The 26,925-nt window shown below is 33.1% G+C and overlaps 1 protein-coding gene across 7 annotated transcripts in view; it reads left to right on the forward strand.

Annotated features, from left to right (window-relative positions):
* The window catches only part of LOC110099116 (regulator of nonsense transcripts UPF3), a 52,463-nt gene that overhangs the window by 8,244 nt on the left and 17,294 nt on the right, over positions 1 to 26,925 (forward strand). For 6 of the 7 annotated variants that reach the window (XR_003700208.1, XR_003700209.1, XM_028693369.1 and 3 more), the window contains 5 exons: positions 18,748 to 18,843; positions 18,961 to 19,059; positions 19,144 to 19,235; positions 23,182 to 23,289; positions 25,826 to 25,970. Coding sequence is in view for 5 of the 7 variants with exons in the window: in XM_028693369.1 (XP_028549202.1) it covers positions 18,748 to 18,843; positions 18,961 to 19,059; positions 19,144 to 19,235; positions 23,182 to 23,289; positions 25,826 to 25,970 (540 nt within the window). In the remaining 2 variants the exon portion in view is untranslated. The remainder of the gene's footprint in view (positions 1 to 18,747; positions 18,844 to 18,960; positions 19,060 to 19,143; positions 19,236 to 23,181; positions 23,290 to 25,825; positions 25,971 to 26,925) is intronic. The other variant, XM_028693370.1, reaches the window with a different exon arrangement.

A 26,925-nucleotide genomic window follows, 5' to 3' on the forward strand; every position in this document is an offset into this window, starting at 1 on the left:
CCGTCGTTCACGCGAAAAAAGGTCAAAATTAGTAATTCTTGTGGCTCTCCAGTAGACAGCACTTAAGCTGTGCAAACTCTGCTAATTTCGTGAGAATTGAAACATGAATAACAACAGGTGGTTCGGATTGCTCTATCAGTGGAGTTAATGTATTTTCTGATAAGATGGCATTTACTTTTGGGAGAAGACAAGTACGATGACAATTTTTATCATATCTCACCATTGGGATATGATATCGATTCATTCAATTCAAGGATATATGTTGAAGAGAAAAGTAGGATGTCATATTATGAATTTTGGTGCACGAGAATGGAGGAAGAAAGTACCCATTCCAGTAAGGATTTTTCTTTTTCTTCTTATATGATTATTTGTGAAAAACTAGATAGAAACAAGAAGAACGATCATGAGAAATATGGTAATGTGGACTGCCATAAGTTAAAAAGCTTATGGAGACAAAAGTTAGTATAAATCAAACCACAATCATTGTTTCCAATGAGATATCATTTTTCTCGGTTTCCAAGTTACCTCGAGACCTAATGAAGCTTAAGATTAAAACTTTTTGAGAATGGTGAAGAATGGGAGCAAGGACCAAGATGTTTTGTAATTGTGGGGATGTTTACTGCAGGTGTGCAAATGCACGATCGGAATGCTACTAGCAAAATCGAACCAGCGCAATGCTCCCAAGTTGTTCGACGAAATGTCACCGAAGTTTCTGATCCAAATTTGTTGTGTCAGTTTATAAGAATTTACTAGAAGATGGACAACTGATAGCTGTAAAAAACCTTCAAGATCTTCAACACAAGGATTTGTAGGAATGAAGAATGAGATTGCTCAGGTTTCTAATCTTCAGAACAAAAACCTTTTAGAATGTTGGGTTGTTGTTTGGAAGATGGTGAAATGATGGATTGTATTTCTACGATGAGTGTTATGAAATACTTATTTAATCCAACTGATCAATCAAAATTGGATCGAGATAAGATTTAGACCATTATAGGCATCCACTGCGGTCTTGTACACCTAGAAGATTTTGCAAGAGTCCTCAATTTGGTATAAAATAAAGATAGTGTTGCTATCATTGTAAATGAGCTCCATTACATTGAACTGTTATTGTCACCCCATTGCAAGTAAAAGATCATTGGTGAAAGAGTTCACAAAAAATGGATGGTTCAAGATTTGTAGTCAGCAGGAGTACATTATGACCATTAATTTCACAAACCAACTTCTTAAGCGATTTTAGTGTTCAATGAGGAATTGAACCTCTTCCATGCCACGGCAACCACCTTCTCTCTAGTTGGACATCTTTTTCATGATGAAGCGATTAATAAGGGTGATGCTAGAGATCACAGACATTGGTGTTGAATAACCTGTTAGAGCTGTAAGGCATTAGGTGCAGCAAACAAGACAAGACAAGAAGGAAATAATATCGTATATTCACTATGCTATGTACAAGCTAAGGGAATTATATATAGAGTTACAACTTGTACACATCAGCAAGAATTAAGAACCTAATACATATACTATCATGAGTTTAGAAACTTCCAGAATATTTATTTGCTAACAGATGTCACTTCCAAATCATCTGTAATCATGTAGGTGACCACTCCCTTCACAAAGCCTCCAACACCCTCCCCTGCTTATCCAGGGGCAACAGAAGAAGCAGAACCCGATGGAGCCACGAAGGCGACTTCGGTGACCATCGCACACTTGCAAGTTGGGCACATGGTATTTCTCACAGTACTACAGTATGTGACTTTTCTACTGCAATAATTACAAAGATAGTATATTGAGCCCTACACTGGAGCCCGATGAACTACAACAGTGGCTTCTGTGCCAAGAAGCAAATGATTTGTAACATAAGAAGTGGACACTTTGGGTTGAAGTAAAGAGGCATTGGCTCTATTTGCTACAAGATAAATCTCGTTAAGAGTTCTACGCGATTGATAAAGATTTCCAATTGATCCAAAATAGTGGCGGATTGAGGGGGGGGGGGGGGGGGGGGTGCCTCCTCGGCAAATTGGGAAATGGTGGCTTAAAGAAAATACTTCTTTCTAAAAATTCCCTCGCTAAATAGGGAACACTCGTGCTCCAGGGATTCGCCTCCCAGCTAGGCAGCGACACAAAGGGTCTAGGGCACGAAAAATTATTAGGTGCAGAGTGGACCGTCCGCACAAGCACAGGGTACCAAGCAGTACCTATCCTGGGACCTATGACACGCACTGATGCAACACCTCGTTTTCTCCTACGGCTTTTGGCCGCTCTGTTCGCACCTCCCAGGCTGACGGACGAATCTTGCCGGGACGACCAGATCGCCGTCCTGTTCAGCGTTCATGCCTCCCAATTGGTTTGCTCGTTGTTTGACGGAGGAAGCCAGAAGGCAAGGCACGAAGAGCCTGCTGGGTTTCTCACTTGCTCCTCCGCTCGAACCGCTTGAAATCGAAGCCGGCAATCCATGATAATATCGTTCTGCCTCCACAGCTCCACTTCAAGGTTTAGGTAATTCTGAAATTTTTTCTGCATGGTTTAATTCTGAAATTTTGATTTTTTTTCCCGCAGTGGCTATCTAGAAAAATGAGTAGAATGATTTTTTTGCCGCAGGGATTCTTATCTATTTGATTCCAAGTAGTTTTCGATTGTCTTTTTGATCGGTGAAGTATGGAGAGGATTTTATTTGCTAAAATTTATAGTTGCTTGTCTTCCATTACCTATTTACCTTATTCCTTGTATCTTCTTAGAATGATGTCGAAATGATTACACCTTATCCCCATTATAATCTCTGCATTTGTTTTTCTGTGGAATTGTGGAAAGGAGTTGCTTGTTTGATCTTGTGAGTTTTCATGTTGATCTTATGTGTTAATTAACATAAGACTTATAATTTGTAAAGATCTTGACCGGTTGACCTTGCATTTAATAATTAGGTTTTGGTATGGAGAAATATTTTAAGACGATTTCACAAAGTGCAAATGAGACAAACAAAGAACTCGAGTAGCAAAATCTAAAAAGAATTCGGATTGAAATTGAATCATCTAATCATAATTGGAGGAGAGACGAGCTTAATAACACAGCCTAGTGGGAGAGTCAGAAGGCTGAACATGAAATCTACCAAAGTCTTTACCAGCCTCACCGAAAAGAATTTTGTTGCTATGAACATCGATCAGCAGTTTAAGAGTGATTTTTGAATTCAAATCTTCCATGGCTTCTTTGTAGAGTTGTGAAAATGGGAGTATATAAGAAGACAACAAGCTCATATTAAGTTTATATAGAGGTTACTTACGCTTGCTTGTTTGAACTTCCAACTACGCCTGCTAATTTCGACTTCCAACGGTAATTTTTTTTTGATAATGATAGAGTATTCTTGCCACTACTACAACTGACAATGAATTGTAGTCTGCACCTGTGCAAAGTGAAAACGCTGCTCCACTCCACCCCACTTACCGCAGAATCTCAGCTTCATCTTAGCCGTTCATTCATAACAACAAAATAAATATAATTTATTTTATTTTATGTTAATTAAGATACAATCAATACACTTAATTAAACTAGTTAAATGCCCGTGCAAATGGTGCACGTTAATAAAATTGTAAAAAATAAAAAAGATATAAATATAATTTAAAATTAATTTTTGATATGCTATATGATTAATACTCAAGTCTTTATAAAAATTACATGTAATTTTTTATATCAACTTATTTTTTTCATTCTTCCATATAATAGTTCTAAAAAACTTGAACTTATCACAAATTCCTTTCACTTAAAAGGTAATTTAAAAAAAAAACAAACAAACTTAAAATTTTTATAAATTTAATAGGTTATGCAATTTGGATGATGCAGCTAGAAATCGTTATTGATTTTAAACCACTCAAACACATTCGAAATCCCTAACATGTATTCATTTTAATTTTACATAGTAAATGAATAAAAAAATCATCGTGTTCTAATTGTGTTTGCTATATATCTACAAATAATAAAATAAAGCCTATGCGTGGAAAAGATTAGTTATTTGTTGCCAAAGATAGAGTGGAAGTTGAGGATGCTTTGTGCATCTTCAGATGAAAACTTGCCCCTCTTGATATATGGCATCAAGTAGTTGGTCCATCTCAAACTACAGCTATTCCCACATCTATTAAATCCTACAAGTGAGCAATAACAAGCTTTCTTGATCAATGCACATATTCATATAAAATGATTGATACTATAAAGAGAAAATGAGGAAGAATACAATACCAACAAGCTTAGAAAGAGCTCTCCAACTGCAATGGCCATGCTTCTGGATGTAATGAACCAACTTATGATCTTCTTCAAGTGTCCAAGGGCTATTCTTAAGGTCACTATCATCCCAATAAGGTGATCTTCCCATGAGAAGAGAGTAGAGAATGATGTAGAGAGTAATGGAGTTGGAGAAAAAAAAAGGAAAGTCAGTTATATCCCTTATTTATATGGTTAATTTATACACATCTCAAGGCATGGGACCACCATGTTATTTTGGAAAGAAATTATCACCAGAATAAAAACAAACCCTTAACTTTTTTCATATGGGCTTGAGACCGGCATCGGCGGTTTTAAAAAATTTTGATATAATATTACCTCTAAATAATCTGTTGGATTTGTAGTGCGAATCTCAGTATAAAAATTGATACTGCAAAAAACAAAATATATTTAAGATATGTCAATTGGTTGAAGTTATAGTTAATTAATTTAAAGTAGATGTACACATCGTGAAGTTTCATTTATAAAATTTCTGACTTTTGTTAGACACTTATAGTATTAGTTATAAATAAGATGCATTTTCCATTTGATTGAGAAATACCAAACTGCCAGCATGCAATAGTGAAAAATATAATCCAATATTTATAATAAACTTTGATTACCAAGTAAATACAACTTAAACATCCCACAAAATAGGAATATAGATGAAAGATTGAATTAAAAATTAATAAAAAAATGAAATGCAAACTAAAACATAAAATAACATGCTTAATTGAGATAACTAAATATCTAAAAAATATATTTTAAACACTAAACTTAAAACAAAGATTGTTGAGATGTAATTAAAAATATACCAATTTGATTAAAATCAAATTCTATAATAGATCATACCATCAACTTACAATGATGGGAGATCTGCATCTGAAACGACTTCACTAAGGATGTGTTCATATTCTTGAATGTTTTGCTTCATTTCACGTGATAAATTCTCTTGTCCCTGAAGTTTAGCAATCTTTGGATCATAAGCCTAGCAACAGGAACTTATTTACTGTAGCATCTTTCATTGCCTCTTTATGTTCCTTCGACCAAAGGCAGCAACTCCCAAATTCAAGCTCACAAGAACTCTCATATCCATATATTGAACCCTTAGAAAGATTTGCAACAAGCTTGCTATGGTTCATTATTTTTGTTAGAAATCTGAAGTACTAATTGTATTTAAAAATTTTATAATGTATGTTGCTACTTAGTTTTAATGAAACATCAAAGGTTTAATATTTAATTCTGTGGTCAAATATCTATCACTTGAATTTGATGCCCTTCAAGGAGGAATTGTTTCTCAACGATCTTGCTCATATAAATTTTATGCAAATGGTTTTGATGAAAATTTTATCTCAAATTTTTTAATAAATGTCAACAAATGTTTGCTCTGTTTACTCCAATTGTATTCTACAAGACATTAAACATAAAAATTAATATTTAATATAAAAAACTATGGGCAAATCTTTCAATTTTGCCATTGAAAATAAAAAATTTTATGTACACAAATGACACAAAGTATTTATAGTTTGCACCTGATATAATAAGAGTAATACCCTACGCATACATTACTTTGAATAAAGTCAGAAAATTTTTTATCCTATTTGCAATGAAATGAAAAAGTAAGAAGCTTTATTTTCCTGATAGCATATGTAAAACAATAAAAAATAGATGATAAAAGAATTGATCTTTATAAACCAACAAGCCATAATCCAACAAATGAAAAACAATATTTGAAATCCAATGAAATAATAATTTATTCCATAAGTTATCATTTGTATTAATTGTATTTACAACTGTACAAAAAAAGCAAAATGACTTCATAAATAAAAGGACGAAAAAGAAATACAAAACAACAAAATAAGAAAACAGTAAATTAACTACATAAGTTTTGCTAGTAGACTGATGACTTTCCTCAACACGTATAAAATCATCTTGCTCTTTCTTTAGACGACATTATTTTCTCGAGTTTGGTTTAAACAGAGGTGCATTGTAGGTACGATAATAAACTTCTGTCACATCATCCTTATAGTATAACATACATCCATTGATACAACAATCATTTTTTTAGCAGTGAGACCCAATTTGGATATTAATTTTTTTTTCGACACAAATTTGTGGGGATTAAATTATCCGTTGAATTTGTTTCCTTAAGAAGACCAATGAAGTTATTGAAACAATCATGAGGAATATTAAATTTAGTTTTGTTACTTAGCATCCTCACATCAATCTGTAATTCTGAATGAGTTTTTGCAACCATTCCAGATTAATTTTTGATATACATGCACTAACTCAAAGAATTTTTTTTTTCTATATTTGGTGACTCTTCCACACTAGCCTTTAAATTAGGAGCTACTACATCAAAAATAAGTTCTTCATACGATCTAGTCATTTGATCTTCATCAAATATTTTAAAAGCTATGGATGGACTGGCATATGTATCTCTATATGGCTCGTACTCACCATGTGAGGTCCAATTCCAATAGTATGGAATAAATCTCCTATGATATAAATAAACCTTTACATCATCAAGCTTGAGGAATTCTTGATTTTGTACTTCAAATATGGACATCTAAATATTCCATCAAACTTAAATAAAGGTAGCAGAGATGAAACTTGAATAAAAGTCTTAACTCCCTATATAAATTCATGTGTCAATCCTCTTCGACCCGATAATAGTATGTTATACATTCAATATCTATCTTCTTGGATAGTCATTTGGATGTTAAAGCAAACATTCCCTACATAGTTGTGAAATTAATTATTAGAAAATATGTAGCCTTAAATCTCATTTAAATTTAAGAAAGAAATATCATTTACTCTTCTAACAGGGTTATCGGAAGGCAACCATTTTATATGTTTAGTTTAACTTAATATTATGCTTCTTTTTTAATGGCCAACATTTTATGCTCTAAATTATTGTAGGTATTACCACCATCTTAGTTTACCATAAGCTTGAGAAGGATTTTTCTATCGCACAACAATCCCGATGCATTCCTCCAGTTCAATAACCATCCAACTAAAATTCTACTAATAATAACTACATCTATTTCACCACCATCAATCTGAACAACATACCCAAAATATAAGAATGAGGGTGTGATCGGCGGCTGGAGTTATGGCGTCGGCAACCAGTCCTGCGGACGCGGTTGGAGGTGAGTGCGAGCGGCGTCTGGAGGAAATACAAATACGCGAACAAATTACAAGGAATGGTCTGCTTGGACAATTTTACGTCAATCTTTTACGTTTATTCGACTGTTTGGACTACAAAAAAAATATACTTAACACCAGTGGCCAAGCCACCAATAAATATGACGCAAAAACACAAAACTAATGGCCTATCTTGTGGTTATTTTACCACCGACATTTCTAGCAGTTTATTATTAAAAATTGTCAAGTAAACTGCTGGTTGGAACCGGTGGTCGCACGGACAGTTTAATCTCCAGTAATTCTGGTGGTTCTTTGATCGCCAGAATTATCGCTGATAATTGGTGATTTTTATGTAGTGGTAGGGTGAGGGACTCGGGGTCGAGCTCGAGTAAGGAAGGCTATTAGTCTGCGAGTGCTGGGATGGCATTACGAGCATGGGCAAGGTAGGCTGCAGGTCAAGTGAGGGTAAGGTAGGCCATGTATGCCTAAGTACGGGACTCGAGAGTGATGCAGTGTGGGCGGTATCCGAGCCATCTAGATCAACTTTAGATTTTCAGGTATATCCGAACCCCTAATGGTTTTACATACTTTTCAGAAGGATTCAGGATCCAGTGTAGTGAGACATATCAGAATTAAGGTTTTATTTTTTTCTTATATTATATATTTTATTTATTTATATTGAGTAGAGAGAGATTAATGTATTATGTAGTCTCCTAGTTATAGTATATGAATTTTGAGAAATAAATATAGTTTTATAATTTGATATATATGATTTATGGGTGTTTTTTAATGGACCTATTTATATTATTGAATTATTAGAAGCCTTAGTAGATTAATTATGAGATAAAATATGAAATTTTTAAATTTTGATATTGGGGCATTATAGTTGATATAAATATAAATGTTTATTAGAAGAATTGAATTGTAACAATATCTATAAGAATTGATTGAGATTTATAGAAATGTCATGTGTTAAGATATATTTTTTGTGCATTCAATCCATGTATTTGTATAATTAAATTATAAGTTTATAGAAAAGAGAACTATATTGAGTACTATGAATCTATCTACAGTACCAAATGAGCACAATATAGTAGCTCCAATTATTTATGACATCATAATGTTATTTTCCAGTCTCATCACTCAACTAGTGAGTGATGCATATAATAGACAACACGAGAGCAAGGAAACTAAAGAAGATAAACAAATGTTTCACATGTTGAAGTCTTCACTATTTAAGAGAGCTGTAGATCCACTGGTGAAAGAGGACTAACTACTGAGAATTGGGAAGATCTTTGATAGTATGCAGTGTCTAGAGAACATGAAAAGACCATTGGTAGGATTTTTGTTTGAAGGAAAAGATGAGAGATGGTGGATAGGATAGAAGAGAGAAGAGTTTTATGGCAAATTGAATTCACTGATTATATGGGAGAAGTTCATTAGAACTCTTATATATTTCTTCATACATCCACCATCCTGAAAATAAATGCAGGAGTCTTTTATAAGACCGAGGCACAAAAATAATATAATGATGTAATATAAAGATGAGTTTATTATATTGGCAAGGTATGTACTTCAACTGGTCAGTACTGCTGATGAGAAATGCTATAGGTTCTTGGGGGTTTGAAAGATGAGCTAAAACGTTGACTTGTACCACTTAAAAACCATGACTTTTTAGAGTTAGTAAAGAGAGCGAGATTGGTGGTAAATAATTTATCCATTTCCCAGTTTAGACATGACATAAATAGGAATAGAGTAGGTGTAAAAATGACTAGAGGAGATTACAAGAAGAAGAGCCAATTGTTGATGTTAAGAGAGGACCTATGGTACCAACTAACAATATATAGGAGTGTTCCAGATGTGATAGGAGGCATATATGATAGTGTTATATGATTAAAGGATAGTATTTTAGATGTGGTTAATAAGGATACAATATGATGGAGTACCTATAGAGAGGATTTATAAAGAGATATAAATTTTGGATAAATCAGTCTAGAAAAGTATATGAATAAAGGATTGTAGGATCTCAAATGTCTAATCAAGGTTTTGTGAGTGGTACAAATGGAAGGAATCTTAATGGGAGTTAGAGGCAGTCCACATCATCAATGATGATGGCACCCTAGTACAACCAAGGGTATATAATCTAATTTAAGTCAATAGAAAGTGATAAATGTTCCAGAGAAGTCAACTAGAGTTGTTCTCTATTCTAAATATTATTGTGATAATCTTATTAATTATGACTGAAATACATTGCATAATTTGCAATATGATTGATTGATTGATCTAACTTTTGAAATATTGGGGATAATATTTTTTAATATGGGTAGATTATAATAAACCCTAATTTTTTATCCCTAAAATTTTAAAAGTTTATTTATAGGAGCGTTGTGGTACTAGGATAGGCGACACCCCAATTTTGAGTTCTTGGGTTATTAAGGAAATAAATGAGCGCATTGGTGCTGGGGTGGCTAGGTGTCATGGTGATTGGACTATAAGTTTACTTTTTCAATAAAATATATACAACCATTTACTTAAACTCATTACCTGTGAAACCCCTTAAGTAAAAAGAAGCTAAAGTCTTAAACACTGAGGTGCCTTTTGGTATAAAAGTTGAAATTTTATTAAGAAACTCCACAGTTAAGCGTGCTCATCCCAAAAATATTTTGAGATGTGTGACCGCATAGGAAGTTATACCAACAAAATAAAACCGTGAGGCTCTTAGGCCGAAGAGGATAATATCTCCATAGTTAAGAGTTTGGGCTATTACAAATGGTATTAGAGTAATACACCAATATGAAGATGAAAATTAAGAGCCATAGAAGACAAAGTAATATACTATGAGAGCCATTTCTTGAACCTTATATGGGACAAAATGTTATGTGGTGGGAGTCTCCACTTAAACTTATAGGGATAACTTCTATAATCCTATCTACCTAGTGGATCATTTTGGGATAAAGATGTTGATGAGAATGTCAGTTACTTAAGTTGGGAAGATTTTGAAACCCCTTAAGTTAAAAGAAGCTAAACTCTTAAGCATCTAGGTACCTTTTGGTATAATTATTGAAATTTTATTAAGAAACACCACATATAAGCATGCTCATCCCAGAGAAATCTTAGATGGGTGCACCTCTTGGGAAGTACCATCAGGACAAAATCATGAGACCCTTAGGCCAAAGCAGATAATATCTTAAAAGTTAAGATTTTGGGTTGTTACATCACCTCAGACTTTCCTTCCTCATTTCTTCTTTTCTTAGCTAAAAGAGAAGGGGAGCAAAAGGGGAGAGATGAAGAGAGAGAAATTATGCTTAGGGTCATTTTCATTCGTAGCTCCAACTCGAAAAAATATTATGATCATGGTAGATAACCTAATTCCTATTTTTATTTTCAATGATATTGATTTCTCAAATTTTATTTCTCATAAAATTAATTAAAATATATTAATTATCATTTTAATAATTTTCACTAAGTGACTTTTGATATGTGATAAATATCATTATCCTAAGCATTTTAACTGGTCAATATTAAAATTTCACCATATGATTTTATTTTATTAATTGTATATGATGTTTGTTATTATTCTCTATATGATGTGAAATATATTTAAAAGCAAGAAAGATTGACTAATTCTTGTTGTTTAGAGACATGTTCTCATGTACATGAGGGTGGGCTGATGGGCTTTTAAATAAAATTTATAGTGTAATTTTAAATGATATTAAAATGGAGGTATAAAAAGATTGACTGATATGATATGACACGTCGATGGGCAGAAAGTGATAACTTCTTATATCAAAGTCATCTGACTTGTGATATGCGATATGAAACTGATTTTTGGAAGCATGACTTATATGATTAAGTCTAATTCCTATAGGGTTGTCCTACAATACTTGATACAAAAAATATCATAAGTAGCCAAATATTTTATCTTGCTTACATATATGCATGACATGAATATATATGAAAAATAGCATAAATGATATGATAACATGATACATAATATGACCGATACATGTGAATAATAAAACTGATAAGACTAATATAAGGGCATATGATATATAGGAATCACATGTTATGAATTACATGAATTACATGATATAAATGATGCACTGCATTGATATTGTAAGTAGTGCATTGGATATAGAGAATGATATACATGCATATGCATTATATGACATGTATATGATATATATATATATATTAGAATTTTGAGAAGCGTGGGTCTACTCGGATGTGCGACATGTTCACATATATTAGAAAGTCTGGGAAGCGACCATTATGGATTGTAGAGGTTATATGGGCTGAGTTGAATGCAGCTTGGGGCAGCGAAGAGTACAGTAGGAGGAGGGATCAAAATTGACAGAACAGAGCTTCTGATGTTGGTGGGTTGGGTAGTTCACTTCATACAGGCGGCTCTATTCCACATACTGAGCATAGGCGTCATTTGGTAATGAATTTTAAATATTTTTTAAAATTGTTATTTAATTTGTATTAATAAAATTCTCTTAATTCAAACAGAAAGCAATGCTTGTTAGAGAACCAACTCCTGTTGAATTGCATAGTCGCACTCATAAGGGACTGGAGGATCAACAATGGATCGATGAGAGATCAAGAAAAGCCTATGTAAGTATATTTTTATATATGTTTAATATTTTCTAAGTTTTAGATGGTGTACGTAAATAAAAATTTTAAAAATAAAAAAGATAATAAAATTTAAAATTAAGTTGTGACATATTATATTAATATAGTATCTTTATAAAATAAATAAATCATTTTGTGAAAGTGAAGCACAACTTTATCAACATCCAACATCCAAACAAGCAATCCAATTAAATTATTTACAAAAATCAAAGCGTACAACTTATTAATTGTGGCAAGACGATAAATCAACAAAAATGAATTTTGAAGTTCTAGTAGAATCTATCTAAAGAAGGTTGGAAGTGAGAACACTAAATATATTATCTTCCTTGTATGTGACAAACAAATCCATCTTCTTTATTTTCTTCAAATATTTTTGAAATTACAAAACCTGAAAAAGTCACAAAAAAAGAAGACATTGATACCTTTCTACTAAAGTACCAAGGCAAACTTCATATTTTTAGAAGAGGAAGACAAAAATCTCTTGGTGGAAGCACTTATCGACAAATATAAAAATGGCCTTCTTTGTACTCAATTTGATTCTCTTACAAATCACGTAAACAAATTGCCCTTCTTTCAAGTTTGCATGAACTAAATATATGGAACGACCAAACAAAGCTTGAGAGTTACAATGTAACTGAAAGATTTAACGATAGTCAAACTAAATAAATCGATCGTTAAACAGAAAGCGTCAAATAAAATTAAAATAAGCTTTATGATAGAGTACATTAATTCAAAAGAAAAAATATAATTGAATTCAAAATTTTTGTCTGGTAAAAAGACACTCAAACAACATTTTGTTTTTTCCCCTGCTCATAATATAATATTAGTTTATTAACTCTTTGCAACACGCTTTTCCTTAGTTTTTTTGGATTTTTAGAATATTAATTCTTCACAATCTTCTGCTCTACCAAAATTGAAATGAAGGTTCAGGATTTTTTTTTTTTTTTGAGAATAATTTTTAAACGAAAAAAATAAACGACCAAGATTTGATGGAGAAGAAAGCTCAAGCCATGCACAAGTAATATAGATATGCATTTTATATGCAATCAAATAATAAGATGAAATTACATTTTATTTGTATATATTCCCAACCAAAGAAATGGAGTAAAATATAATTCAGCTCAATTCCTTGAACATTTTTATTGTCAAACAATGCCTAACAAAACGAAGCAAGGAAAAGGAGCATAAAACCATGTTGTTCTCATATGCTAAGTTGACTAAGCTTATATAATTTAAATAACTATGAATATAAAAAGAAAAAAAACTAAACTAAACTAAGCTTTATGTTAAAATAGGATCATCATCTAAATGCTTTCACAAAAGTTGAAAAATATCATAACGATCACAATATGATTGCATAATAGCACCAGAAAAAGTAATTCAAGAGTCATCTAATTATATATTATCATGCTTCACAGTACAATTCATCTCTCTTGATGATTGTCAAATGACATTTCCACCAGAAATATAGCAACTTAAAGGACTAATATATTCATGTGGATGTATTGCGCAAATTTGGATAGTAAAATAAGTAAAAAACAACAAAATAATTGAATTGTGCGAGATATTGCAAAGAATTGTGTTGATGTAGCAACCTATAACCAATTAATTATCATTTTTGTGACATCAATATTCAAAGGATGCTAATTTATTCACAAACAAAATACAACATCTAATACACAGCTTTTGGGTACAAAGGATGCAAGGAAACAATAATTAACTAAACAATAACAACATATGAGAACAAATAAGTATGTAGTAGCACCCAAAGCCGTAGCAGCATGCAACAAACAAAATGAAGATATATATATATATAGATATATATATATGGAGAGAGAGAGAGAGAGTTCAAAGCCATAACAAGCTAGCAGCTCCCAATGCCGTGGCAGGATGTGACAAGCAAAACAAAGATAGAGAGAGAGAGAGAGAGAGAGAGAGAGAGAAAGAGGAAGTGTGTTCAAATGAAACAATATTCATTTCAATAACTTCATAACCTGTCATATTACTGATATAGCAATATTTTAAGATGCAAGAAATATATAATTCAAAATAGCCTTTTTTTTTCAAAGCACCTTGAAACATCCTCTCCGTAAGACTTTGCTGCTTTCTAAATCAACGTTTTGATAGACTAACACAATAATTAGTAATTATAATACTATAATAATTACAAAACTATACTTCCTCGGGGCGGAACCACTTAGCCCCGAGGGCGGAACCACTTAGCTCCGAGGGGGAGCAAAACTACAGAAGATGCCACGGGTGGCAACAGCCAACCAAACTCTAGCCATTAAGATAATTAACTTGATAGATGAAAAGATAAAATACCCAAGAAAATAATTAGTAATTATAACACTATAATAATTACAAAACTATATTTGCTGGGGCGGAACCACTTAGCCCCGAGGGGGAGCAATTGCCCCACCCCCCGCCAAAAAAATAAAAAAATTATTTATTACATAGATATTTAGGTAATTTATCCCATCCACCCATTTTTTACGCTTTATGTAATTGGCTCCTCTAAAAAAATTAAAATACTATTATCTTTAGGTGATTGCCCCCTAGCAGAATTAAACACATTGTGTATATGTGTTATTTATAAATTTGCCCCTCCTAAGAATCAAGCCGGTTCTGCCCCTGTATACTTGCTCAATTAATTTAGTTTATAAAGGTTTTAAAATTATTGTCAGAATCATCATTTAAAATAAAAATAAAAACTGAAATTTTTATTAAGATTTAAATAAAGCACAACCGACAAAGAGAAGAAGAAAAATAACAGGAGGAGAAGGTTAACATGCAAAGCATGTAAAGTTGAATTACGAATACCAAATAAAGCTCTTAATCAAATAGAGAAATATCAAAAACCAAAATATCTTTAGATATACTTCTACAGAAGATGCCACGGGTGGCAACGGCCAACCAAACTCTAGCCATTAAGATAATTAACTTGATAGATGAAAAGATAAAATACCCAAGAAAAGTAAAAATGAAGAGAAAATCCGAATATAAATAATAGTTTTCAGACAAGGAAAACTAAATGTGGGGATAGGTGATTAAATATAGAAAAATAATTCAAGAACATTGACAAATATTTCAGCAAATAAACAATCAGTTCAATGTGCAAATAGCAAATTAAAGTATTACAACAATCAGTTGAACTTCTGATAGCTAGAAGTATAAGTGAAGCTGCTTCTCATTTACCTTATCTAACTCCGAAATAGAAGAGCCACTTCAGTCCTCTGCTGTCCTGATACAAAAAACCAAAAATCCAATAAGATAATCAACGATCTCCCACCACTTTCTGAAAAAAATGAATTAGTATTAAAAAAATTAGGAAAAGCTATTTTTTATTCTAAAATAATTTGGAATAATTTTTCATGGATTCTATGATTCATTAGGGTCTTAGTGCAATTTATTTCATATTTTAATGATTTCTTTTAAATTACTTATGAATTTTATAAGATTTTAGTCTATAAGTTTTCTACCCTAGCCCAGAATTAGTATTTTTCTAAACAAATTACTTCAGGATCAATTTGGATTTTTTGATCTTAGATCAAAATGTGTAGATTGAACCACAACTTAATAGGGAAATATATTGGCATATAATGCAGTGAGATCATTACTATCCATTTTATTTTATTAGAATGGATGATGATCGCCTAATCTTCTACCTCCAACCATCAACATTCGCCCTTGACCAACATATCCTTGATCTAACACATTCAATAATGATTTTCCCAATCTAATGGACCGAGAAAGATCACGAGGATGTTAAGAAAAAATCCAACGATTAGATCTTCTCATCTTCATGTGATATGCGTTGGCATCAAAATGTGTAAAAAAATTGATTTTTTGGATAAAGAAAATGTTGGCATGCCTGGTTTTAAAGAGCTTAAGATGCAAATAATGGTTGTAGCTGCTTTGCTCGACCTCATCAACCAATTCCACTAAAGGAAGCTTTGAGTGATAGTGTCTGGATCAGCCAATGTGGTTTCACCGTCAAGGCTTCGTCGTAGCTTGATCTTCTTGCACTCATAGAGGGAGCTGAGGGAGAGAGAAGCTTGGGAATACTTGAGCACACACTTGGGAAGCTAAAAGAGTTCTTATTGCACACCAATTTCAACCCAAGTTCGGCCTATTTACAGGAAAAATGTGGATGCATCAATGAGACCATCGTCAGTGATGCCAGTTGGCAGGGTTGTTAGGGATCAGTTGTTGGGTGAAGGAAAAATGTGCTTGGCCGTGTTTAGGGCAGGGCGTGGCCTGAGCAAGTAGTTTTGGGCACTGGAGATTTTTTATGTTGTCAGCCACCCTTGTATTGACCACTTGAGCTGATGCTAGCTGGCCTGTTGATTTAGACCTAGGGAGGGCAGAGGAATCCAATTGAGGTCTTGGATTAGTCTAGCCTAGGCTTAAGAGATTGAATTAGGTTTGTATGGGGTTGTGTCAAGGGATTAGGATCATGTAGGCTAACCTAAATTATTTAGGTCACTTAGGAGGGTTAGTCTAGGGTCTTAGGAGGAGTTTTGCAAAGCTTGGAGATGTTTTGATTTTATTTGATTGGGTTTGACCCAAGTGCATTCGAGAAATGTTACTTAACCACATGGTTCAATCATGATTTTTCAGCAAGTTCATGGTTAACAGGACTATAAATGGTCTAGTTAAACTCAAAGGCCTATCTAGTCTAGGTACTTTGAATTTTGGATTTTCGATAAAATGAGTTAATAAAAGGTAAGAAGATTCTAAATGGACTTAGGAAGGTTTAAGGGTAGACCCCTAAGGATCATGGATACTATTTCGGGCAAATTAGGGTTGACTCAGCTTAAGGGTCTTAAGGGTTTAATATAGGGTGTGGGGTACCCCAGAGTTTTAGGTATTTTATGACTAGCCGATGTTAAGTCCTTAGGAATCTTGCTAATAGGGTCCTATGATAGAGGCCTTACACTAAAGAAGAGATCCTAATGGAAAAGGCTAAGCACATGATGATGTTATCATGCTCACTCAAAAATGAGACCATCAATTGTTATTATTAGAAATTTCAAGATCAATCCTATATATATTTTTGCATTTATGAATAATATTTTCATATTCTCTAATTATGTAATGTGATGTATGAATGTTATTTCTAAACCTCTATCTAAAAATTGGCTGATGTAAATGAAGTTATGCTTTAAAGCATAAATAATTAAATTTTATCTAATGTAATAGAATTCTTACCAATTGGTCCAATATCAATAATTTTATTTTTCTTTTAGCTCTGTCTCAATAGTTAACATCCTTTCTCTTGATTTGAGGGATGTGAATTTTGATTTATCTCCAACAACATATGCATTGAAAATATACTATTCAAGTACAATGTGCTTTTGCCAGCTTTGTTATGAAGAAACCCATAAAAAAAAGTGAGATGACTAATTTCAGAATCCAAATATATTTCTGTTCACATTTATTTAGAGTACCATGTGATTTAAAATGTGTAGGATGCATAATGTTGTCACCTTTGGAAAATCTATATTGTCCAAGTATTTTTTTTTTCCTTTTTTTAGTGTTTCTTCTTCTTCTACTTTTTCTTCTCTCTTAAAAGTTATGGATAGTCCCATCTCACATACTTAGACTTATATAGTTGAAGCATATAATTTCTACTGTTGTAGAAGCATTCCTAATTTTTATTTTTTGGAACATTGACTTGTTATACCATTATTATTTAATCCTCAATAATGATCTAATCCTTTCGGCGAGCATTACAACTTGTCTTCATTTTCATAACTTTCTAATGTGTTGGGTTTATTAACTCGCAAACAATTATTTTTCTTTTTTCCTTATCCCTTGTTGAGCTTTCATCTTCATCCCTTGAAGCTTTAATATGTTTTGTAATTATAAGAGATCCATGAAGCTGATTAAATTGATGTGCAAATAACTATTTTGCCTAACTTATGATAGTAACCTTAACATTCTATCCTTTTAGGTGACATCTTAGAATCTTGTATTTTATATCTTGATTCTGAATTTCTGATAGACTATTTCAAGAGAATACATTGTATTTACGATCTTCATAGAGTGAGTGCACATTTCAAAAATAGATTCGAAAGGAATTACATGAAATATTTCGTACTCATATTCCAATATATTTATATGAGCATCTCTAACCTCATAAGTACTTTCATTAGAAATTTAGAATAATTAACTTATCACAAATTTTCATAGCAATAGTAGCATGGATAACCTCATATATCATTAGAAAAAAGTCACAATGTAAAGCATCACAACATATATCATTTAACTCACTAAGTTCACATTCAACATACATCCATCCATCAATAGATTTTCCAACTTTTAAATCATTAATATCTACATTGGGTCTTTTTTATATTGGTGAATGAGCGTGTGCACATACATAAGTCTTCCCTGTATTCTTCAAATAGTCGAATGGTACATTTACCAAAAGTGGCAGTCGATGTGTAGATTGACCCTCATATAGTAAATCTTTTGGAAAATCTTGTGTTATAATAAAATGTTGATTCCAATTCAGTCCATGAGTAACCAATTTTGGATCAATCTATAGTTAAGGGACTAAATAAGAGAAATATGATATGTTGAGGCTAATTTGGCCACATAGGAATTGTCAGGGGATCATTTTGGAATTTAGCCCTTGTGTTTAAATGGTTAATTTGTTTTTACTAGTGATCTTTTCTGCTGAAATAAATTACATTGTCAATCATAATGCTGCAGGTACTCAGTTTAAGGTTCTGGTGGAATATGCTCCATCTCAATGCATTCCGAAGCCAAGGACCAAGAAAGATGGCCGTGAGGGGACAATATTCAAGGGTATGCATGAGAAAATCTGCAGTTACTTATGCAACATGATATTAGTCTTTTCAATTTTGTATTTCTTGCTTGAAATAAGTCTGTTGTCTTAGAAACAGTTTTTTGATGGGTATCCAGATCCTGAATATTTGGAGTTTCTCGAGCTTCTTACAAAGCCTACAGAGAATCTCCCTAGTGCTGAGATTCAGCTTGAAAGGAGAGAAGCTGAAAGAGCTGGTACATTGTCGCATGGATATGTATTTCAACATTATCTTTGTTCAGTTATTTGTAATAAATTGTATTGGTTTTTATTCTTTTTAGGTGCTGCTAAGGAGGTTCCTATTGTGACTCCTTTGATGGATTTCATCAGGAAAAAAAGGGCAGCTAAGAGCGGGCCTCAGGTAAATTTTCAGGTGATTTTGCTAGTAATTCAAGTCATATTTAATGTGTGGGCCCTAATTTTACAAATTTTGCTTTTTCATGAGCCAAACTTCAACAAATTGTTTTTAATATGCAATGCCAATAGCATTTGTGCGAGGGTGCTAATTTCCTTGTGGTGCAAGAGGAGCCTAGTTAAGTTTGCTTTTTGTGTGGTTGAAGGTAAGCGTACCACTATGCACTGGCAATGTAAACAGCTTGCAGCCACTTGTGAAGATAGTAAAAAAAAACGTTATGCTAAGGTTTAATCCTATGTTATATTTATTATGTTCGATGTATATATGATACGTCAGGGGGAATAAAGGAGAAGATGCTTAATTGTTTAGAAATATTGTTAAATCATGTTTAATTGTTTAGGAAGATTTTCTAAATTATGTTTAATTATTTAGAAGGTTTCCTAAAATATGTTTAATTGTTTAAAAAATTTTTTTAAATCATATTTAATTGTTCAGGAAAGTTTCCTAAATTATGCTTATTTAGTTAGGAAGGTTTTCTAAATTATGTTTATGTTGATTAGGAAGTTTTTATTTATTTAGAAATGTTTCCTAAATTATGTTTATGCTGATTAGGAAGGTTCTAATTATGTTTTTGTGTTCTAGGGCTATTTAAGGGGGAGTTGTCTAGGGTTTTAGATTCATGCTATTGATGAATTTTGCGAGTGTTTGTTGTCCACTATTTTCGTGAGAGATTCTAGTGGCATCTAGAATTTGGTCGTGAGAGATTCTAGTGGCATCTAGAATTTGGGAGAAAAGGTCCTCTCGAAAGAGGACCATTGTATCTTGCTTGTTCGTATTTCTTTTCTTATCGATAAAAATTTGTAGGTTTGCTGAAATTTATTGCTTATTCGCTGATTTTTGGTATTCAAGCCGTATCAAATTGGTATTACGGCAATTTCTTAGGACCGATGGCTGAGAAAAGAGTTGAGGCATTGAAAGAAAGATTGGAGGGGGAAGTAGGGCAGCTACGAACGGATATGAGATCGTTGAATGAGCGCCTTTCAATGATTGAAGGAAGGTTTGGAAATCTCAAGGAGATGATGAAACAAATGTTAAAGAATCAAGCTATGACAACTCCGTTAGAAATAAGGGGAAATCACGAAAATGATACGTTGAGAGAAGATTAGAGAGTTGTACCAAGCAAGATTGATGGGGATTAAATGATAAAGTCTATTGGTTCTCTAGTGTAGAGAAAGATTCAACTGAAGTATCCTTGGATGTTGATGGTAAAACTGCATTAGCGGAACTTGATTCACCTGCAAGTCTCTCAAAAGAAAATAAAAATGGCCTTAAAGACTGCAAGCATCAAGACTTTATAAGCCAAGATAATGAAGCGACTTCAGAAAATTAAAAATTATGTACCAACTAATTCTTTTTATTCTTCAAGTTCACATAAAGTCTTGGTGGATAAGCTGAGTGCAAAACAAAAGAAAGTTATCCAATCTGTGAAGGGGTTTAAGGCAAACCATATTCTTATGAAATAACAAAACATTCTTCTACCACTGGAGATTTTGTTAATGTCAGAACTCCAAACTAAGTCAATAACTATTATGCTGACATGAGTTTTCAGAGATTCTTCACAAAATAGAAATTGAAAGAAAAATGTCTGTATTGTTTCACATAAACAAATAGTTGATAGAATTTTAAGCAGCAAACATGCTACAACTGTTTCATGTGGATCCAACAAGGAAATGAATTTCAAGATTACAAACTCACATATTTTCTTTTGCAACTGGAAAAGGTATTATTCATTAGTAGTTTACTTTATTCCACCTTGAGGATAATGTGCTCTTTTGGAGGGGAGTATTGATACGTCAGGGGGGGGACTACCTTGTGGGACTCAAGGAAGCTATTATTCATTATGTGAGGAGGTGGAATTAAGGATAAGTTGTTTATTTGTTTATGAATATTTTCTAAATCTTGTTTAATTGTTTAGGAAGGTATTTTAAATTATGTTTAATTATTTATAAAGGTTTCCTAAATTATATTTTAAAAAAAGTTTTCCTAAATTATATTTATGTTGATAAGGAAGATTCTATTTATTTAGAAAGGTTTCCTAAATTATGTTTATGTTGATTAGGAAGGTTCTAATTGTGTTATTGTGTTCTAGGGCTATTTAAGGGGGAGTTGTCTAGGGTTTTAGGTTCATGCTATTGATGAGTTTTGTAATTGTTTGCTATCCATTGTTTTTTTGAGGGATTCTAACGGTGTCTCGAATTTGGGAGAGGTCCTCCTCTCGAAAGAGGACCATTGTATCTTGCTTGTTCGTATTTCTTTTCTTATCAATAAAATTCTATAGGTTTGCTGAAATTTACTGCTTATTTGTTGATTTTTGGTATTCAAGGCGTATTAATATATTATTTGTCTATTGCAACTACAATATTACAAGTTAACCCTCAAACCTTTCCTTGCCAGTCAGAGGAAGTGAAATAACTCAACTAGCAGCTAATATATGGCATAATTAAGCAAGCTTATGGAATGACTTTACAAGAATCAATTTAGAAAATATCCATCAAATAGCTGACAGCTTTGAGTATGGAACAGACTTGTAGAGTAAGAATAAAGTAGAGACAACAGCATAGAAAAATAGAGGAATTATAGGAAGAAGGTATAAAGGTAATGAAACCAGGATGCCCAACAGAGTAACAAAGTTATGGAGAGGTTAAAAAAAAATTAAAAATCCATAAAAAAGATATCTAAAAATGCATAAAAAACTTTTTTTCTTGAACCTTCGTGTTGGCTCAAAGGCAGGAGGACTGAGCAATAGCACAAATGGAGAGAAGAAAGCACGTAATGGACTATCCAAGATTGTAATGTATTCCAAATTCATTGATGTCTTTTAAGAGAAAGATCACGAGCATACAAAGCAAAGTACAGAAAAGAATAATACTGACCAACTAATCTTTGAGACTTCCTGTGGTTTTAATAGCAAGAAGACAGTTAGAAGCACATAGACAGAGAGAAGGTAGATAGCAAAATAATCAATGGGGCCGAAAGAATGCAAGAGCTTCTACTTAAATACTCACTACAGTAAATATTTTTAAAAATTTGAATAACACAAGAAGAAGAATAATATTGCTGCTTTAGTGGTACTAAATTATTTGATGACACCAAGGAAATATTTGGGATGTCATTTGAGGAGTAATTGTGCTTCCTGAAAAAGAGAATGAGAGGAAGAGTAGAAGATCAAAATTTATTCTTGATACTAAGTGCCATCAGTGTTCTTCAGATGTAAAGCTTCACTGTGTTCTCAACTATTTTGTAATCCATCATTTCTGTGCATGCTGTATTGGCATTAGAAAAATATGTGGGATTTGTACTTATGCTGAAGGTTGGCCATGTAATGGAAGTAGTAAAGCCAGTGATGATTTTGCGTGCATATGTTGAGAATTATTGTTTTTCCCTTGGTATCATCACAAGTTGGTTTTGTTAAGATAATTTATATACAAATTTATATTCTCTTTCAGAATTTAATGTTTGAATGATTTGGAAATCTGCAAAGCAAGGGCTAGTTGGAGGACATTCATATTGTTATGGAGTGGAAGAATCAAATGACCCGTGTTTTTCTATTTGTTAATTATTGTTAACATAGATGAACGTCTGTTGCGCAATTTAGTGTTGGCCAAGATTCATGTTAAAAGGGCCTTCACCATATACATATTTTGACTTTAATCCGTTTGTATTGCATTCATCTTCCTTCATAAGAACAAAGGGGGATGAAACCAGTGAGCTCTAAAAATACTTCAACATCTGTCTTTTAAAAATATTCTTAGGAACTTTATTTTCCTTATGATGCTAATATTTTCCATTTTGCAGCTTATTCATTCCTTGAAGTTTAATAACCATATCACAAATGAAGTTTTTAAAACTTTTTTTTTTAATATTCTCAAAATTCATTTAATTAGTGATAATATTTTCGTGGCAGAGAATGCCCGGTAATGGAAAATCAAGCAGAAGAGCTGTAATTGCTGGTAACAGTTCTAGCCCGTATTCCAAACGTGGTTCTGATAAGAGAAGAGGTCCCAACTTAATGGTACGCACTTAATTTTTTGAGAATTTTTTATACATATGTAATTTCGTAGCCTTTTGTTTCTTTTTGTGTTTTGTTTGTGCTGGAAAATACTGTCGGAGGTTTTAATTGTCGGAGGTTTTGCCTGAGCTAATTACTGCCTATTGCCATTATTTCGGCTTGCCGGATGCTGTGGATCGCTGCATGCGCTAAAGTTGGAAATAGGTGTGCCATGAATTGCCATGCATAAAGAAAGTGGCGGCCATAGATTGCTGTAATAGAAGCCATGGATTGCAAGAGAAGGTGGCGAATAGTAGCTGCAAGCACATAAGGATTCTGGGCAAACAATCATTAATTCCAGATTTATTGTAATTAGCTTGTTATCTACGATTGCACAGTTTAAAATTATTTTTCAATGTAATTTAGCGTATCATTACCTTGGAGGAATAAACAAATGAGGCTTTATAGTCAGTTATTTTCTATATGTTATTAGGGAACGTTAGGGTCCTCCTTGCTAGAGGTGTCAAAATCAGGTTGCGGGTTGGGTTCGGGTCGAATCCGGAACTGACCCAACATTATTTGACACGATCCGAACCCAACTCATTTTTGCAAACATGTCATAAAATTCAATTCGGACCCGACCCGTCAGATTTTCGGGTTGACCCGTCCCGACATGAAATGGGTTATGGCCAAAGAAGCGTGCGAATGGGAGGAAGGTGAATTGTCTCGTCGAAGCTGCAGGACATGAAGGAAATTCCGTTCACCCACTCACAGAGAAAAAGAGAGAATAAAAGAAAAACATGCCATCGTCCGCTGGCAGAAGTCTTCATGGCCCAAGGCCTCACCCTCTCAAGGTGAACTTGCGGAAGGCTGGAAGGTGCAGAAGCTGACCGGAAAAGACGCCAACGACTTCTAGATAACTCTGGAGAGCAGCGGCGCATCTGGATTGGACTTGGAGAAGGAGATGGAGGGGAAGAGGGAATCGGTAGAAGATCCTTTGCTTCTCACTTTAGGATAGAGTCCCTCTGCTTTGACTTGGATTTCCAGTTCTTTTTCGATGATCTTGCCTGGCTTGTTCTTATCTTCACCAAATTTGAATTCTTGCTTACAGGAGTTTGGTTCTTTGTTTTAAATGAGAGTTTTTTGGTTTCCTTTCGTTAATATGTATGCATGATTTGTGTTATTGTAGCTAGTAAAACATGCAGCTTTTACAAAGTATATTAGCAACTCATGATTTAATTGCTGATAAGGTAATTGATTATAGTAGATGATGTTTATGGATCATCTTAAATTAGGAACATCATCGAAGTCGGAGAAGAGGAAAAGCCGGAGAAGAGGAAGGAAGGAATGTCGTCGAAGTGCAGACTTGCTGGACTACGAAGCTAGTGCCTAGCCTAGGGTTAGGACTTCATTCGAACTGAGCACTGGCATCGGACTCCGGGGCTGCGGAACAACGGAAGAGGTTCATGGTGAGGTCATTAGCCTGGTTGACTCACGAGTGCCGGCGGGAATTGGGATTTCCGATTTCCGATTTCGTCATTTCTTGTATAGTGGGTGTTACTGAGTTAGGGTCGGGTCAGTTCCGGATCATTCTCGGATTTTCGGGTCAACCCAAACTCGACCTGATTTTTGAAACGGGTCGATTTGTTGAACCCGAATCCGACCCGTTTGACAAATGAGTTGAACCTAACACCGGAATTTTCGGGTTGGATTCAGGTTGGGTTTTCAAGTCGTGTCTAATATTGACACTCATACATCTTGCAACCTTTACTTTTCTTGTCTCTTTCATTCTTTATTCTCGTTATCATATCCAATTTTTTCGACTTTTTTTGCCAAAGTGTCAACCATCATGAATGGTGAAATATAGACTAATCACATCGAGGGAGAATTCCAGCTACTACAAACCTCAGTATCACTTGAATGAAAGAAATTATGTAAAAATTGTCTCATATTGTGAAGATCTTTTTGAAAGAAAATGAAAAATTCACATCTTGTTGGACATCCTTTGAATCTAATAGACAAAAGTTCACACTGATATGAGAGGATTACGTGATTATATTGTAATTATGGAACACAATGATACTTGAAATCAGTAGATCACTCATGTTCCTAATAACTAATTTGGAAGGTTGTCAAACAAACTTATTCAAAAGTTAAAAATGCTGCTCTTATCTATGAGAACAGGATGAAGATCTCAATAACTAAATAACTTAACCTATCGTCATTGTATATCTAAACACATTGAAGGTATTATTATTCATGATTTTTCATTATATAATTTGAAACAGCAGCTTTATAAGATGATAATTAAGCTTTTCCTTAGACTAAAAATAGAAGTCCGATTTACTCAACAACTTCATTTATATTTTCACTATGTTGTGCTAGCTATGTTGGCACTCAGCAACTTTAAATTTACTTTTTTGTTTGTAGCTCTTGCCTTGCATTTCTTTGATTTTTATCTTGGTGGTAGGTTTTGATCTGGATTTGTTTTGTTCAAAATACCGAGTAGTGATATTGTTGTTAGACTAATCTTTCTATGCGTTTATGTTCTGATCCGCAGTATGTTTCAAGGGATAATCCGAAGAATGAAAGTGGAAAGGAACAGCAAACTTACATATTAATGCCAAGGAGGGATGAACGACTTACTGAGACATCCACTGATCTTCCATCTACAAGCAGGAAAGAAGACATTCAAGTAGAAACAGGTATAAAAAATGATATGCACTTACCTTTAATATCTATTTTAATAAGAAAAAATGAGCAAAATGATCCCTCAACTCTTTTTGAGGTATCAAAATAGTCTCCAACTCTTTTGAGAGATCAATTTGATACCTCAATTCTTTAAAATGAGACATTTGTGGTCCTAACATCTAATTTTGGGAGTTAATGGTGTTAAATATAAGGGTATTTTTGGTCATTTATAAATTTAAAACTCATTAAATGTAATTTTCAAATAATTATAATTTTTTTTTAAAATTATTAAATGTTTATTTTATAAAAAATAATATTCTTAGTTTTAATTTCAAAAATTTTATTCATATTTTATTAAAAATAAATAAATAAAGTACAACATGTTTATTTGGTCAGCATTTTCACTGAGTATACATGTAGATCTCCAAATCTGACCAACCAGGATGAGTTTAATATTCATCAAGAAAATTAGGATAAAATTTTAATGCAATATGCAAAGTAATCCATGATTTATTTCAAACAAGTTGGTCATATTAGCGTATAAGATCTCTGGAATCCATCATGATTAGCGGACATAATATCATCTTCTAAGATAGTCTTAGGAACAAGTTGTATGTATTTGTTTGATAAAATGTTGAATGCAAATTTAAAAGGAGATAATAAGAGAGAATAATTTAAGGAATTGATGGCAGATTCATTAAATAATATTAAATCAACACATTGAAAATTGATTTAATGATTCCTAAAAAGACTTGGTTAGAAAATATTAGGAATGACCTTTCTTTATTAGATTTATTAATTTATTATAGGTTCTTGAAAGAAGCTTTTATGAAATTAAATGCATTATTACTTTATCCTTTTATTGAAAGTCTAGTATCATAATTGTCATAATAAATACCCAACTATTTTGCTAATATCCTCATGTAAATCATGCATAGATTGTGTGAATGATTATGAAAATGCAATAGG

Source organism: Dendrobium catenatum, unplaced genomic scaffold (assembly GCF_001605985.2).
Source record: "Dendrobium catenatum unplaced genomic scaffold, ASM160598v2 fragScaff_scaffold_264, whole genome shotgun sequence".
NCBI classification, from domain to species: Eukaryota; Viridiplantae; Streptophyta; class Magnoliopsida; order Asparagales; family Orchidaceae; genus Dendrobium; species Dendrobium catenatum.